Source organism: Zerene cesonia, unplaced genomic scaffold (assembly GCF_012273895.1).
Source record: "Zerene cesonia ecotype Mississippi unplaced genomic scaffold, Zerene_cesonia_1.1 Zces_u001, whole genome shotgun sequence".
Classification (NCBI taxonomy): Eukaryota; Metazoa; Arthropoda; class Insecta; order Lepidoptera; family Pieridae; genus Zerene; species Zerene cesonia.
The window spans coordinates 1,517,080-1,534,820 of record NW_024045131.1 but is presented as its reverse complement, the minus strand read 5'-3'; the positions used below and the strand labels follow the sequence as shown (position 1 = coordinate 1,534,820).

Below are 17,741 nucleotides of genomic sequence, written 5' to 3'. Positions count from 1 at the left end.
ATATATATATATATACAAGAATTGCTCGTTTAAAGGTATAAGATATGGCTAATGTCTTTTTTAACATTCAATCTGCGTGATGTAACCTAAATTATAATTGATACGAACTACTACTACGAACGAAGTTTTTATTACGTTATAATTGTGTATACATGTGAAAACTTCTAATTGGCCTTATTTTTTGTTTCACTTATGCTACGAATTAGACCGCCTCCTTGGTACAGTGGTTAGTGCGTGAGCTTAGAACCGAGGGGTCCTGGGTTCGATTCCCGGTGGGGACGCAAAAAAAAAAGTCTCGGTCTGGCAGGACACAGAAGGCTGATCACCTACTTGTCCATAAAGAAAATCGATCAGTGAAACAGATGTACATCATCTGCCCCATACCCCACTAGGGGACACGGGACTTCACTTTTTTATGCTACGAATGTATATATATCTGTAAGTTTTCTTTTAAATATATATCCACCGCCTACACGTAACGAGCTTGGGCGCTAACTAAGTTAATGCAATAACTATTATTATATAATTACTCTTTGCCAAGGTTAAAGTCATTATGGTGCCCATAAAATATGCAGGTTTACGCATGAATGCGTGTAATGTAAAACAATTTAGCGTAAAACGGATCATTAACTACTTACCACTACTCACTACGTACTACAAACATATAACTTAGTAAGTAAAAATGTTTTGGAGCGAATTTTTTTTTCATATTTCTTTAACTTTTACGTGACTACAATCCGTTGTGAGTCAATTGAATGGGCGTATTCAGTCATAGTGTAAGATATTAATAACTTTGCGTTTGTTATCTTAGATAATAAGGGCGACGTCGCCAACAGAAAGGTTGTATATAAATCTAGCTAGCGGTCCGTCCCGGCTTCGCCCGTGGTACGTGTATAGCCTTATAGCCTTCCTCGATAAATGGGCTATCTAACACTGAAATAATTTTTCTAATCGGACCAGCAGTTCCTGAGATTAGTGCGTTCAAACAAACAAACAAACTCTTCAGCTTTATAATATTAGTATAGATAAGAACATATAAAAAACACATTCATACAATTTTTAATTTTTAGTTTGATAGCATTGAAATGCTTTATAAATGAGAAATTTTGAAAGAATAGAAAAAATTTGATCACGAATCAAAAAAAATCAAAATTTCTCACATTCATACAACTCGCGTAAAATCAAACACAAGAAAATACATTCATACAAATTAAAAATATATCGATTCACCTAGTAAGTTATTACAAGTTCCTCCTTTTTTTAAATTCGGTTTTTTTTTATGTCATAGTCGGCAACGAAGCTGGTTGATCGTCTGATGATATAAACGCTACCACCGCCCATGAACATTTGGAGAGGCGCAGACCTTAGCACCTCTACAAATGCATTGCCGACCTTAAAAGAATTAAGAATATGATGAGAGGAATAGAAGAAAGGATTGGGAAGGATAAGAAAAAGGATATAGGCCTAAGGCTCCCCCACTCACTGTGCAAAACACAGTAGCATGCTGCTATCTCATGTCGGTTTTCTGTGGGGGTGTGGTACTTCCCCGGTGCGAGCTGGCCCTATTCGTGCCGATGCGTGCTCGACTCCCACATTAAATAACAAAGAAATAACATAATATATTATCTACTGGCTGCACGTCCCGGTTCCGCTCGGGTAGTTAGTATTATAAATTACTAGCTGCGTCCCACGGTTTCACCCGTGTAAGTCCATATCCCGTAGGAATATCGGAACAAAAAGTTGCCTATATGTTATTCCACTTGTCCAGCTATCTACGTACCAAATTTCATTGCAATCGGTTCAGTAGTTTTTGCGTGAAAGAGCAACAAACACACACCTTCACAAACTTTCGCATTTATAATATTAGTAGGATAAATAGGACACAAATTTATCGAAAATATATGAATCATAGAAAAATAAAAAACACGTACATTAAAGTATAATGATATGTTTACAATTGATAGACGATTCTTAGTAATTAACAATATATGTACTTATTATGTACTAATGAATATGACACTTATCCGGAAAGCAATAAAAACGATAATTAAAGTGTCATAAAACGAGTGCATTTGATTTATACGTGATATTTCCTAACATCATACTTCATCATCACTACATAGTATAACGAAGCCTTTCGCCATCTGTGTGTCTGTATGCGTAGATCTTTAAAATAACGCAACAGATTTTGATGAGCTTTTTAAATAGAGTGATTCAAGGGTTTATACGTATTAAATAAAAAAAGTAATAAATATAATAAAACATCCTTTAAGAAGTGGAGAAATACTGTTACTGAATTTAGATATTTCAAAGATAACAGGAAATCTTTATGGTGTAGAGAAATTGATTTTACTCCGAATGTAATGCACGCAAAGCCGCGGACAAAAGCTACTATGTTATAACTAACTGCTTGTCCCAACTTTGCCTGGGTTTTGACTGAAATACAAAACACAATATAACAGACTACTAGCTTTCCGCCTGCGGTTTCTCTCGCGTGGTCAAAGGAAATCGTGGGAATTAAATGTATCATCACGGTAAAGCATAGCCCTTACTATTTTCTAGCTTTGTTTGGATATAACTCTGCTGTTACAGATCTTTAATTTAAAGTGAAGTCCCATGTCCCCTAGTGGGGTATGGGGCAGATGATATACATCTGTTTCACTGATTTTCTTTGTGGACAAGTAGTTTGATCAGCCTTCTGTGTCCTGCCAGACCGAGACATTTTTTTGTGCGTCCCCACCGGGAATCGAACTCAAGACCCCTCGGTTCTAAGCTCAGGTGTTAACCACTGTACCAAGGAGGCGTTCAAACAGTAAAAGATCTTTAATGGTATTTTAAAATCATTCGAGTAAACAAACAATCAAATAATTCATAGTAATTTATTATCTTAAAATATAGTAAAAAATAGTTAAAGTCTATATAATTTAGCTATAATATAATTAATCTAGCTGTTCGCCCCAGATTCGCCCGTGGTACAATTCCGGGGTAAAAAGTATCCTATGGCATTCGGGAATAATATAGCTTTCTTTTGGTGAAAGAAATTTCAAAATCGGACCAGCAGTTTCGGAGCCTTTAGGGTACAAAGAAACAAAAAAACTTTTCTTTTTTTTATTATATAAGTAGTACTCATAAACCCGATTTAGAAACCGGCATGTCTGAGAAACAAAAATTCGACGACATGTGACATCTGGCAATACGCATTTGACCAGCGTGGTGGATTAAGGCCTAAACCCTCATAGGGCCTGGTCCCAGCAGTGGGAACATATGTGGGCTGATGATGATGACAACTTTTGTAATTCCCTTTTTCTTTCTATTTTGTCTTATTTTTTATATTTCGTGTTGTTTTTTCGTGAAATTAACATTTTCTGTTATTTGAGAAATTTTGAAAGAAAAGAAAAAAATTTGATCACGAGACGGGATTCGAACCCGCGTCATGCCTAACCGTAGCAACGCCTCGCTTCACGACCATCCGTGATCCCGCCACAGTAATAAAACTTAAAAATTAAATTTTCTGTTATAATCTTTTCTATTATGTTTGACCCTTTAGTTAAGTATGTCAAAACTGTCCGTTTGTGTACTCCATTAAAACAGTATTTACGATGCTGATCGCGAATCTTTTCATCTTAACAATCTCAATGCATTGTTCACTTATAAACATCAATAAAACATAAAGATAAACAAACGGCGGAGTTTTACAATCGTAACATGTGCGTTTCTAGGCGTAGGTTTCTTTTATTCATATGAAATACTAACTGCGCCATGCGGTTTCACCAGCGCAAGTCCGTATCTAGTAGGAATATCGGGATAAGAAGTTGCCTATGTGTTATTCCAGTTATCCAGCTATCTACGTACCATATTTTATTGCAATCGGTTCAGTAGTTTTTGCGTGAAAGAATAATAAACATACACATACACATACATCCATCCTCACAAACTTTCGCATTTATAATATTAGTAGGATAGGATAGGATTCGCAGCGCTGATTTTCAGTATCCTATTTTAAAACAAAGAAGGTTTGTATTTAGCAGGTGCTGCTTTGCGCGAGCACTTATTGGTATATTTGGAGTATTCTACATCATTATCATCATCATCATCAGCCCATATGTGTTTTCACTGCTTGGACATAGGCCTCCTATGAGGGTTCAGGCCATAATACACCACGCTGGCCAAGTGCGGGTCGGCAGATGTCACATGTCGTCGAACTTTTGAGTCTTGGACATGCCGGGTTTCCTCACGATGTCTTCCTTCACCGTTTTGAGCAGTGGTGATTTTACACATACGCAGATAAATTGAAAAAACTATTAATTTCCTGCACGCTCGCCTGGTTTTGAACCCCGACTTGTCGATTTTAAATCCGAGGTTCTCACAACTGAGCCACTAGTTTTTTTTTAGGTAAGTTTAGGAGTATTCTTAGATTTACCGAATATGCATAAAATAATTCAGTCATTTGAACATGCTTTTATTAGCTTTATCTTTATATTTGTGAAAACGACTCCTTTAGACTCGATTTTGATATGCTTATAACGGACAGATTCAATTAAAACTTATAAAAGATCGGTGGCGATAAAATAATTTCATGGATTCTCATTATTCTAATTAGGTTCGCTGTGTATACCAACTGTTTTTACATGTGTGATAATAAGTATAATAGACTAACATAACATAACAGCAGAATTTCATAGCATTATATATAATGCTCATAGAAGAACTATATATAAAATAAAAAAAACTATTTCAACAAATGTCAAATTAACCGTGACATATATACAAATAAGATAAATTTTTATATTCAATTTATTAAATCTATTTGTTTATAACTCAATCACAAATCTTAATTCATGATACAGATGATAAAAACAATTTGAAAGACATTAAAAATATTAAATACGTTTATTCAATGAGTATAAAAAGTGTGAAGTGATCAGAGAAACAGCATATCAATCTTTTCATCTCAATAACATCAATCAATATATCAATTTTAGTTCACAAACTCAATTCAAATTACCGGAATATATTAACTAAATCTCACAGACCATTCAGTTTTATCTGAGCCTGTATAAAGAATCAATGATTGACTATATTTGACATTAAAATGGATAAATTGGTGAAGAGAGTTAAAGTGTGGGGCGTCTCCAGGAAGCCGTCAAACCCTGAACTCAGCAGGAGCCAGTATTCGTTGGTATCCAGTGGTGAGCTCACAGCAGAGGCTTTACAAGTTTGGCTGAAGCTACCCAAGAAGATTAAGTACGATCCAGACTTGGAGCCGTTTCAGAAGCGATATGAAAAGGAGATTGGTGAGTTTTTGTACTAAATTTTACAATTTTATTATGAGAAAGAGATTGGTGAGTTTTTGTACTAAATTCTACAATTTTATAATAAGACAGAAATTGGTGAGTTTTTGTATTAAAATTTTACAATTTTATTATGTATAAGGGATTGGTGAGTTTTTGTATTAAATTCTACAATTTTATTATGAGAAAGAGATTGGTGAGTTTTTGTATTAAATTCTACAATTTTATTATGAGAAAGAGATTGGTGAGTTTTTTTATTAAATTCTACAATTTTATTATGAGAAAGAGATTGGTGAGTTTTTGGACTAAATTATACAATTTTATTATGAGAAAGAGATTGGTGAAGTTTTTGTATTAAATTCTACAATTTTATTATGAGAAACAGATTGGTGAGTTTTTGTACTAAATTTTACAATTTTATTATGACAAAGAGATTGGTGAAGTTTTTGTATTAAATTCTACAATTTTATTATGACAAAGAGATTGGTGAAGTTTTTGTATTAAATTCTACAATTTTATTATGAGAAAGAGATTGGTGAGTTTTTGTACTAAATTTTACAATTTTATTGTTGCAACGTGCGTTTTTTTTATTAGTAATAGCGGGCAACTGAGCTGGTGGCTCGCCTGATGGTAAACGATCAACCATTGCCCAATAACATGTTCAGGGGTAGAGCCTCAAATGCGCTGCTTGCTTTGAAGGAACAGAGAAAAAGGAAAGAACGGAAACGGGAATAGAGGAATCTACGGGCAAAGGATTACGAGCCATCGGCATTATGTAATAATGTAAAAAGACTATAAAGACCAATTAATTCAAGCCAATGTTTCTCTAGCTTGGTTGCCTAGCAACCTATTAGAATATACATAAGTATAGGTTAGAAGAAAAACACGCACACATAGATAACCTAGTGGCACGGCAGTACCCCCCGCCAAGTCGAGCAAAAATTAACATTTAGAGAATATGAAGGTATAGATAGACTAAATCAATATTGGGTATTTATATCTATATATTTAAAAAAGTCGTATTAGTTACACTTTTTGTACGTCATAAACGGGTGAACAGATTGTAACGAGATTCACTTTGATGGATAGGCTGAGAGCAACTGCGAAAAAGTTGTCAACTATCCCATTTATGGCATTGGCAACCATCACTTAAACTCGATTTCTTACTGTCTGTTGTTTTAGACACACATACAGAAATATATATAATTTTAGGAAAGTGCGCTCTACCTTCTAGATCTTCGCATACCGGCAGGCGATGTTGTGATCGAGAGGATCCTTACTGTTCATAAAAATATATATATTGAATAGTTTAACTGTCTAACTATCACGATTCAAGAGATACAAGAGATACATACATCCTGATGGCAGACGGACTGACAGACAGGCAGACTCATAAACAACAAAGTCTTAATACCTAATAGAATCGGGACCTATTCTATTTACCAATCCCTTTGTGTGTTTTACTCGGTGCTTACGGAACCCTAAATTCGTGATTGGAAGACTAATGGAAACAAAGCTTTTTCAGCTGACACGTGTATCGACCTCCATATAAAATGTAATTTAAAACACGATAAATATAAACAGAGTTTTTACAACCTTGACACTGTGCCAGTTAACTCAAATAGTCACCTTGACTGTTGTTTTTATGTTTTTATATGTTATTGTTCTTTCCTTGTATTTGTTTTGATGGGTGTTACGATAACTGAACTACTCTATGTCGTCCCTACTCTGTACAGTTATAGTTCTCTGTATCATCCCTACTCTCTTCAGTTAAAATTTTCTGTGTCGTACTTATTCTTTGGAGGTATAGTTCTCTGTATCGCCCTTACTCTGTACAGTTATAGTTCTCTATATCGCCCCCACTCTGTACAGTTATAGTTCTCTGTGTCGTCACTACTCTGTGCAAGAGCAAGTTACACACAAGTTTCCTACACATTTCAATATATCATCTCGAGTTCTAACATCGGTCTTGTAGTTAACATATAATTTATTAGACTTGATTTCGACCGCGACAAAATTGACCGCACGAACCACGATCTACTCCTGCCCCCTCCCCCCCAACCCTCCACCCCCTTAACTCCCTAGACCCCCAAGACCGTAAAATAAAATTGCGTCCTCTAATAAACGCAACCCGCAACATAACTTTACCATAGACAAAATAGAGCGTGTGTCAATAGACACCCAAAACAAAAAAAAAATGCATCCCCTGACACACGCAACCCGCAATGTATCTTTTGCACAGACTAAATAGAGCGTGTGTCAGATTTTAGCGGGACAATCTGTGGCGGAAGCGCCGCGCCCTTACGATAATAACGTGTGACACGCGATAGATATATTTTTGTGAGGACAAGTTCGCTTTTAATGCGCAAGAAGGTTGATTGAAAATAGATCTTATATATATATTTTTTTTATTATAATTATAGTATATCTTAGAATTATAGTATCATAATTTCATACTATTCGTCTTTTTAAATGTCATATATGTTTTGAAAAGAAAAAAATGTTTTGCGATAAGATTTAATGCTGAAGCAAGGAGACGAAAATTCATTAAATATTTACTACTAGCTGCGCTCCGCGGTTTCACCCGCGTAAGTCTGTATCCCGTAGGGTTATGGGGATAAAAAATTGCCTATGTGTTATTCCAGTGGTCCAGCTATCTACGTACCAAATTTCATTGCAGTCGGTTCAGTAGTTTTTGCGTGATAGAGTGACAAACATACACATACACATACATCCATCCTCACAAACTTGCGCATTTATAATATTAGTAGGATTAACTTAAATCTTAATCTTATTTGTGGCTATTGGCATATAATACTATACTCTATAATCTATAGTTTATGTGTAAAAAAATTCCTATATACCTGACGCAGATAAGATAGCGGACCTCTGCTAACTTAAGTAACATTAATTACTAACAATATATAGTACTAACTTAATATATATAATCTTAATATATATAAATCTCGTGTCACAATGTTAGTCCTCAATGGACTCCTAAACCACTTAACCGATTATAATAAAATTCGCACACCATGTGCAGTTCGATCCAACTTGAGAGATAGGATAGTTTTTATTATAATTTAAATTACAATAAACAAGTACCCGGACGGAGCCGGGGCGTACAGCTAGTAACTTAATATAAACTTCATAACTCCAGGCATTGACTCGGTGTACCTAATTATTGATTTTTTGACATAACACACGTATGCTAACCGATTACTTAAAAACTGCTTACGTCAGAATAATGTGACTTTACCTAATTTGGTGTGATAATATTCCTGAGAAAAATTAACGTTGGAGTTTGTTTGTTTGTCAAAGATTGCGAAGCCTTGTTATTTCCATATTGGTAAGGTTTTGTTGTGCAGTAGCCCGCCCTCGCGTGGTGCGAACAGTGACATCACGCAGCACGTTTTGGTTGTGCTGGGTGTGGTTGTGTTTGGAATACTATAAATTCAAATGACAAACATTTACTCTTAAACACGCTTTTATTAGCTTCATGTGTATGCTTGTATGTAACCGATGCCTTTTGACTCGATTTTGACCCACTTCAAACGGACATATTTAATTCAAATTCATCAAGGATCAGTAAAAATATGATAATTTCACGACTAAACTTTATTGTCCTGTTTAGAATCGCGAGGATTAAATAATTTCCTATCCTACTGATATTATTAATGCGAAAGTGTGTGCGGATGGTTATATATGTGTATTTATGTTTGTTACTCTTTCACGCAAAAACTAATGAACCGATTGCAATAAAATTTGGTACGTAGATAGCTGGATAACTGGATTAACACACAGGCAACTTTTTATCCCGATATTAATACGGGATACAGACTTACGCGGGTGAAACCGCGGGACACAGCTCGCACTTTCTATAAAAGTATGCGAGTCCATTTACTTTGTTCAATCATTAACCATGTTTTTTATTAAGCTATAGATTATAGAGTATAGTATTATATGCCAATTGACCGCCTCCTTGGTACAGTGGTTAACGCCTGAGCGTAGAACCGAGGGGTCCTGGGTTCAATTCCCGGTGGCGACGCACAAAAAAAAATGTCTCGGTCTGGCAGGACACAGAAGGTTGATCACCTACTTGTCCGTAAAGAAAATCGATCAGTGAAACAGATGTACATCATCTGCCCCATACCCCACTAGGGGACACGGGACTTCACACACATTATATGCCAATAGCCACAAATAAGCTAATACTATATTAGTACTATAGGTTACTATATTATTAAACTAGAAATTGTCTTCCTCAGTACCTTTTAGTAGTCATAAAACATAACTTATATAACACCGTTTCTAGCAGTTTCTGCGGATATTATATTCTTTAAATACGCGTATAGATATTTTGTAAGAGAAATAAAAAGTAGTATCCCAAGTAGATTTTAACTATTTAGAGTTGCCCCGCGGTTTCAACGACGTCGTACTATGTATATAGCTATCTCTTCCTCAATAACTGTCTAACATAGAAGTAATTTCTCAAATCCTACCTTCGATTCCTTAGATTAGCGTGTACAAATAAACAAACGAATAAACTCTTAATTTAAATGTGTAAATACGCCATAATGTATAGAATAGTGGGTACATACAATAGGATACAATAAGGCCTTCAATTTAGGAAACTACTTTTTCCCTAAATGGTAGTCTTCAATGCTATGTTAAATTTTTATTTGATGATATACGAAAACGTACATTACCTTGGCTCATCAATACAGAGACTATATCTTATCTTATCTTATATCTTTAAACGAGCAATTCTTGTATATATATATCTATATATATAATTGGAATCTCGAAATTGGCTCCAACGATTTTCATGAAATTTAGTATACAGGGGGTTTCGGGGGCGATAAATCGATCTAGCTAGGAATCTTTTTTAGAAAATGTCATATTCATGTTTTATTCGTATTTTATCGACTTAAACTTACTTTTTTATCAAATAGGAGGCGTTTGAGTAGTCCCTATTTATTATGACTCTTCCTGACATATATTGGCGAATAAGAATACTATAAATGCAAAATTTTGTGAGGATGGATGTCTGTTACTCTTTCACGCAAAAACTACTGAACCGATTGCAATGAAATTTGCTTCGTAGACAGCTGGACAACTCAAATAACACATAGGCACTTTTTATACCGATATTCCTACGGGATACGGACTTCACAGCTAGTACCATTAATCGGGTATAATGGTTTAAAACCTTTTTGATTTTATATATACTATAGCTAGCTGTTGCCCGCAGCTTCACCCGCGCGATTTTTATAAATTTTCATGGTGCAAACTTGTATCTTATATTTTATCTCTTTGGGAGTAGAATTTATCAAAACCCTTTCTTTGCATTTTCGTAGGCATCCACGTCACGTCCAGTAGTTTGGGCTGTGCGTTGATGCAGACAAAAAACGTACCTCGGGTGAAGCCGGGGCGAGCCGCTTGTTTGTTGTATTATTTTAATGTTTAGATACTATTAATATGAAAGTTTAGGTAAAGGATATTATAAAAAAAAAACTGGTGGCTCAGTGGTGAGGAGCTCGGACTTAAAAAATCGATTCGGGGTTCGAGACCGGGCGAGCGTGCAGGAAACAAATTGATTTTTCAATTTTTTCTGCGCATGTGGATAACATCACCACTGCTAAAAACGGTGAAGGAAAACATCGTGAAGAAACCGGCATGTCCAAGAAACAACAGTTCGACGACATGTGTCATCTGCCAACCCGCACTTTTCGAGTGTGGGATGGATGGCCTGAACCCTTATAGGAAGTTTGTGTCCCAACAGTGGGCAAATATATAGACTGATGATGATGGTGATCATGGTGATTAAAGTTAAGATAAACGCATCAACATACCTAATAACAAATCTTTGTTTATTTACGATGCCTGAGCATTCTTATTTGACGCGGATCCAACAAGCTGTTACTTTGAACCGGTTCTATCTGGTTTCACAACGACCCGACAGGTTACACGTACACGCGTGCGCGTGTGTGTAACGTGCGCTTGTGTGCGTTGTAGCCGCTTTGAGGTTATTGGTATGTGACATATAATAAGACTAGCTTAACTCTCGCGCCTTCTCCCGCGTTGTCAAAGGGAAAGATAATCACGGAGTTTTTCCTTGGAATTTCCAGTATAAATACCATGATATATGCACGTTTCCTTTACCTCACCATTCCCAGTTTATTCCTACTTTCCAGTTGTCAATCTTGGTGTATCTCTGCTAATGCTTATGGGCGGTGGTGATCGATTACACTCAGGCCAACAACCAGCACAGTTGGCTTCAAAAGACGTCTGATTCAATGATGCAGACATAAAGACATAATTTTGCATTAAGGAGAACGAATAAAGATATAAGTGAGGTTTAATATACCCGACTGCTTGAAGGGAGAAAAAGGTTTTTGAGTGTATGTTAGACTACAGCTTAAAAAATATCAGTTACATAAGCTTAAGCTGTGCATTTTAAAAGTTACAAGTTACAACTGACTGTTGTCCGCAGCTTCTTAATAAATTTTCATGGTAACAACTTTCACCTCCTATTTTATCCCCGTGGGGGTAGAATTTACCGAAATCGTTTTTTTGCGGATGGCTACGTCATAATATCTATCTGCATGTCAAATTTCAGGCTGATTCGGCCAGTGGTTTGGGGTGTGTGATGATAGATTACTCTGTCAGTCAGTCACCTTTGCATATATGTATATATGTATATTACTTGTTACAATTAAGTAAAGTTGTAAGTTTACTTAATTGTAGCTGAAGAGTTTGTTCGTTTGAACGCGGTTATCTCGGGTACTGTAAGAACGATTTCAAAAATTTTATCACCGTTACATAGGTACCTGTGTGCTATCCCTACTATATAATATTATAAATGCGAAAGTAACTCTGTCTGTCTGTTGCGCCTTCACATCTAAACCACTAAACCGATTTTAATGAAATTTGGTATGAAGATAGAAATGAACTTGAAAAAGTACATAGGACAACTTTATCGCGAAAAAAAGGGTAGAAGAGGTTGAAATAGGGGACGAAAGTTTATATGAGAGTTCGTTATTGTCAAACAAGTTATATGAAATTTGGTATGAATGTGGAGCTAAACTTGAGAAAAAAGGTTCGGTATTAGGTCTAGACCTTGGGAAAGACTGTAGGCTAATCCTTACCATGTCGCGCGATATCGGGGCGGTACGATAGTTAATTTATAGTTACCACTATGTTTTTTTTTATGTCATAGCGGGCAACTGAGCTGGTGGTTCGCCTAATGGTAAGCGATCACCACCGCCCATGAACATTCGCAAAGATAGTGCTCTACGAATGTGCTGCCCGCTTTTATGGGGTAAGGGAAAGGGAAAGGATTAAAGACTGGAAAGAAGGAATGGACTGGGACGGATGAGGAAAAGGAAACGGGCCTCCGGCTTATTCCTACATAACTTATTTAATGTCACTCAATTCACAATTCCAGATGTCGAAAGGGTACCACTGAAAATCAGGGCTGAGGCGTTATGCCTCAGGTTTCCTGAGTGACATCCCTCTGCTGCATTGTTTTTCTTCTTTTCTAATTTATTGTATGCTGTGTGTGTGTGTATGTGTTAAAATAAATGTTTCACTTTCTTTCTCCTATCTTCTTGCTATTAATTAGTTCGTTTGTCTCTGTTTAAATTGATTCACTGGAAGTCCCATAGAATTATATTAATTAGAATTAAAAACATATCTCGTGTACAACGCACGGATACACATAAAAAATCGTTTAACAATTAAATGCACGTTCATCTTGTCTCGAACTGTGTGTACTTTAAAAGTTTCCTCAAATATCTACACTAATGTTATAAAACGGCAGCTTTTGTATATGTTTGTAATGTTTTCACGCGAAAACCAATGGACCGATCTCAAAAATTCTTTCACCAAACTAGAAAGCTGCAACTTCACTGAGTGACATAGGTATATGTTGTACGGGCGAAGCCAGGGCGAACGGATAGTTAGATATAGTTTAAAAGCAAGACATATTTTTTTTTAAAAGCCAGGGCGAACGACTTGTAATGAAAATAGTTTAAAAGCACGAAACAATTATTTTTAACAAAAATCAAAAGCGTCCTCAAATTGTAAGAACTAGACTGAGACTAGGTTCTCAGGTTACGAAGTTAACAAATACAGTCGAATAGATAACCTTCTCATTTCCGAAGTCGGTTGAAAAGACGCTTCTGTGATAGAGTCACCTAAATTACCTCATTTGCTCTTATACAGAGTATACGCTAGGGAATCATTAAATCCCGGCGATCCTAATCAGGATAACAGGATGAAATGAAATTATTGTATTGTCACCGATCCTTGATAAGTGTACGAAGTTCGAATTAAATCTGTCCGTTTGAAGTAGGTCAAAATCGAGTCTAAATGAGTCGGTTACATACAAATATACAGGTGAAGTAAATACGTAAGTGTATTAAAAAAACGTTACGTTAACAGTCTGGATCGAGATTGTTTGAAAACTGCCAGCTGTTAGCAAGGTCGTTGTCTTTAATTCTATTTTAAGCTTCATCAATATAACGTTAGACATTTTTTTTTTTTGGTTTTTTTTTTATGTTTACAAACTTCTATATTTCTGTCTCAAAAGAGGTTTGTAGCAAAGGGAATAAGTAAAAAAACCTATTTGTAGCGTCCGCTGGTTCCACCAGCACTTATCCTATCCTACTACTAATATTATAAATGCGAAAGTTTTTAAGAATGTGTGTGTGTGTGTTTGTTTCTCCTTCACGCAAAAACTCCTCAACCAAATGCAATGAAATTTGGTATATAGATAGCTGAACAACTTGAATAACATATAGGCAACTTTTTATCCCGATATTCCAACGGGATACGGACTTACGCGAGTGAAACCGCGGGGCGGAGCTAGTATAGTATAATATTTTTAATGGCTTTTTTTTTCAAATTTATTACAACATTTCTCAGTGCTGCTCCACTTTTAATAATCGCAGCGTGATGATAGCTGCCTAAAGTCTTTCTCAATAACTGGCCTATGTATTCATTTAATTGCATTTAATAATATTAGTTAATGTTTAAGTGACGGACATAACATTAAAAAAATTTATGTTCTTTATAATATAATGAATAAAACGCGTTTAAAATCCATTAAAAAGTTTTTAATTTCTAAATAAAATACTGTCAGGGTTTGAGTAATTGTTAATATTCATTCTAATATTATTAACCCGACGTTTCGAGACTGAGACATCTCAGTCTCCCCGTGACCACGATCGCTGTAAAGTGTTCGAGACGTCGGGTTAATAATATAATGAATAAATCGCGTTTATAATCCGTTAAAAAGTTTTTAATTTCTAAATAAAATACTGTCATGGTTTGAGTAATTGCACAGGCATTCTATGTAGAGGGATTGATTAAATAACTAAGGGTTATTATATGAAAATTTATTTACAACTAGCTTTTGCCCGCGGCTTCGCACGCGTTAGATTCTGTAGTTTAATAGATGTTATTAGACATATAAACCTTCCTCTGGAATCACTCTATCTATTAAAAAAAAACCATCAAAATCCATTCCGTAGTTTTAAAGATTTAAGCATACATAGGGACATAGGGACAGAGAAAGCGACTTTGTTTTATACGAAGGAAGGAAGGCGAAGAGTGGTTGGGAACTTTAAAATTTAGTCCAAAAAAAGCCCATTGGATTTTACATAAATCAGTAAGAGCAATATGGCCGCCTCTTGTACAAAAGATGCCCTTTTTCTGTTTATTGTATTCTTGTTTTTACTTTTTCAGTTTGTGCAGCATTATAAATAAACAAATAAAAAAGAGTCCTTTCCAGATGCTTGAGATGTATTTACTCAAACGCTGATTTCATTCGGGATTTTTACACCGAAAACTTAATCTTTCACATAGCGTATACAAGAAAGACAAATGAGCTAAGAAACACACTAATTATTCAGCATTATAATATCAGAAAAGACTATATATAATACCTACACACCATAGAAAACAATTAAGATATACAACACGTATATAAAATGTCAGTGTAAAAAACTTACATAATTTTCATTTTACACACAAGTAATCATAAAAAATAAAAAAAAAGCCCTACTTAAGAAATTTTGCAAGAAAAGAAAATATTTGATCACGAGGCGGGATTCGAACCCGCGTTTCTTGCCTAACCGTAGCAATTATTATATTATTACAAAATTTCTCATTTATATAGCATATCAATGCTATAAAACTAAAAATTAAAGCCCAACTTAATTTATATTTTTATCTTTACAGCAACGAATTCAAATAGCATCAAACACAACGGCACTGCGGAGACGAAGCGTCTGCCGCTCGTGAAGTCCGCGCCGCATCTAAACAACAACAGGACAGACGAGGTCTGCCATGACACTAAGGGGCTGGGTGTGGACGTCATCCCTGGTAAAGATGATGGGTATGTGTGGATACTTATACGTAATAAATAATATTAGGTTGTATTTTCTTTTTTTATACATTTAGAAGTTAGCGACTTTTTAACGGATTTCAAATGCGATTTATCCATTATATTATTACGGGCAGACTCCCCTTGACCTCGCTCGCTGTAGAGTGTTTGAAACGTCAGGTTAATAATATAATGAATAAATCGCGTTTAAAATCCGTTAAAAAGTCTTTAATTTCTAATATTAGGTTGCTATGTCTGTGTGCGTGGAACGGTGTATGTGAACGAGACGATGGGTGGGTGTGAGTGTAATTTAATAAGAAGTATTTGCTAAGAGACATTGACACACGTATCTATGTATGTGTTTATCTCACATAAACACACCCTTGTGAAAACCGACCTGCATCTGAACAACAACAGCTGCAGCGTTCAAACAAACAAAAAAGAGCTTCTACTTTATATGATAAGTACAGAATGAAGAAGTTGTTGAAAGCGATGTGTGTGTGTGTGCTTATAAGTGTCATAAAAATAATTATATACATATAATCTCACGTGATTCAGCTGAAAATCTGTTTAACATTAATTTGTCATGTATGATCTAATATATATAACAGTATTTTATTGCCTGTTTTATGAATGCAATTTGAACTTTAAGTCGCAAGTAATAAAGATTTCGTTTCTTTTCAGACTGGACAATAAACCATCGAAAAGACAAAGCAAGGTACGTTCTTTTATATATTAATACTTAGAGGGTAGTTTTTCCATTCTTCTCAGTATATTTCGGTTCAGAGCTTTTTATCTATCAGTTTATCCGAAAGAGATTCTATAAGTGTTCCACTCGTAGCCAACGACATAAATACCCAGTTATATCTTTGGCTATTTCATTAATGAAAAAAGTTAATGCTGCAAGCAAAAAATTACACCCTAAATTCTTACTCCATTTAATCCACCTTAAACGGTCGTAGCTAATTAAAATTCTGAATACTTATCAGGGATCAGTGACGATATAATAATTACATGAGTTTATATTATTATCTTGATTAGGATCGCCAGGTTTAAATAATTTCATTTGTGTATTACATACCCTGTATAAAAGCAATTAAGACAGTTAAGTTGTTTTTTTTTATAATTGAAGCATTTTCTTTATGATCTTTCTAAATATATTGAAACGAAGTACCTTAGCGCGTTGTGGAAGGGGGCTAGAGGGCAAAAATTCTTACGAAATGTTGTTACGACACTTTTTGCTATAGCGAGCTATTGTAAGCTGTGCGGCGTCGCATGTTTCTCTGTCTATCTCTCTCTCTCTCTTATGCAACGCAAGCTAATATTTATTAAAGACAATAATTTCTATTTCGCATTGAACAGAGCCTGCTGATTAAGTTTATATAACATTATATTTATTAATAAAAATAAAATTTTATTACAATTCCTTCACTTTTTAACCGAAAGGAACTTCGTTCCATCCAGGTGTCCCTTGACACCTCTCAAGTTTTTTTTTTAATTGTCATTGGCAGATGGCACACGCCGGCCACTACATAAAGATGTCCTGTCTCCTTGCCTGCTGGTGTTTCTTCACCCTTGCCTTCATGATGTACAATGAGAGGGAAATAGTCGTGATGAATACTTCGCTTAATCCAGATCAAGTGAAGAGTAAGTTTTTTTTTTTATGTCACAGTCGGCAATGGAGCTGGTGGGACGCCTGATGGTAAGCGCTGCCACCGCCCATGAACATTTGTAGAGGCGTAAAGTCGGTTACAGACCTTACGCCTCTACAAATGGATTGCCGACTTTAAATTGGGAAGGGATTAAGAAAGGATTTGTGAGAGGAATAAAGGAAAGGACTGGAGGGGGAAGGAAAAGGATACGGGCCTCCGGCTCCCCCACTCACCAAACGAAACACAGCAGATTGCTATTTCACGCCGGGGGTGTGGTACTTCTCTGGTGCGAGCTGGCCCAATTCGTGCCGAAGTGTGCTCGACTACCACATACAAATAATCATACTTGATAAATATAGAGAGGAACAGACATAAACGGATGTATGTTTGTTGCTCTTTCACGCA

The 17,741-nt window shown here is 35.7% G+C and overlaps 1 protein-coding gene across 2 annotated transcripts in view; it reads left to right on the top strand.

Moving 5' to 3' along the window:
- The window catches only part of LOC119838220 (P protein-like), a 37,087-nt gene that overhangs the window by 6,203 nt on the left and 13,143 nt on the right, over positions 1-17,741 (top strand). The window contains exons 2-5 of one of the 2 annotated variants that reach the window (XM_038364071.1): positions 4,848-5,294; positions 15,540-15,696; positions 16,369-16,402; positions 17,196-17,331. In XM_038364071.1, coding sequence (XP_038219999.1) covers positions 5,093-5,294; positions 15,540-15,696; positions 16,369-16,402; positions 17,196-17,331 — 529 coding nt within the window. In that variant the 5' untranslated portion in view covers positions 4,848-5,092. Of the gene's footprint in view, positions 1-4,847; positions 5,295-5,331; positions 5,343-15,539; positions 15,697-16,368; positions 16,403-17,195; positions 17,332-17,741 lie in introns of those variants that run through there. The other variant, XM_038364072.1, reaches the window with a different exon arrangement.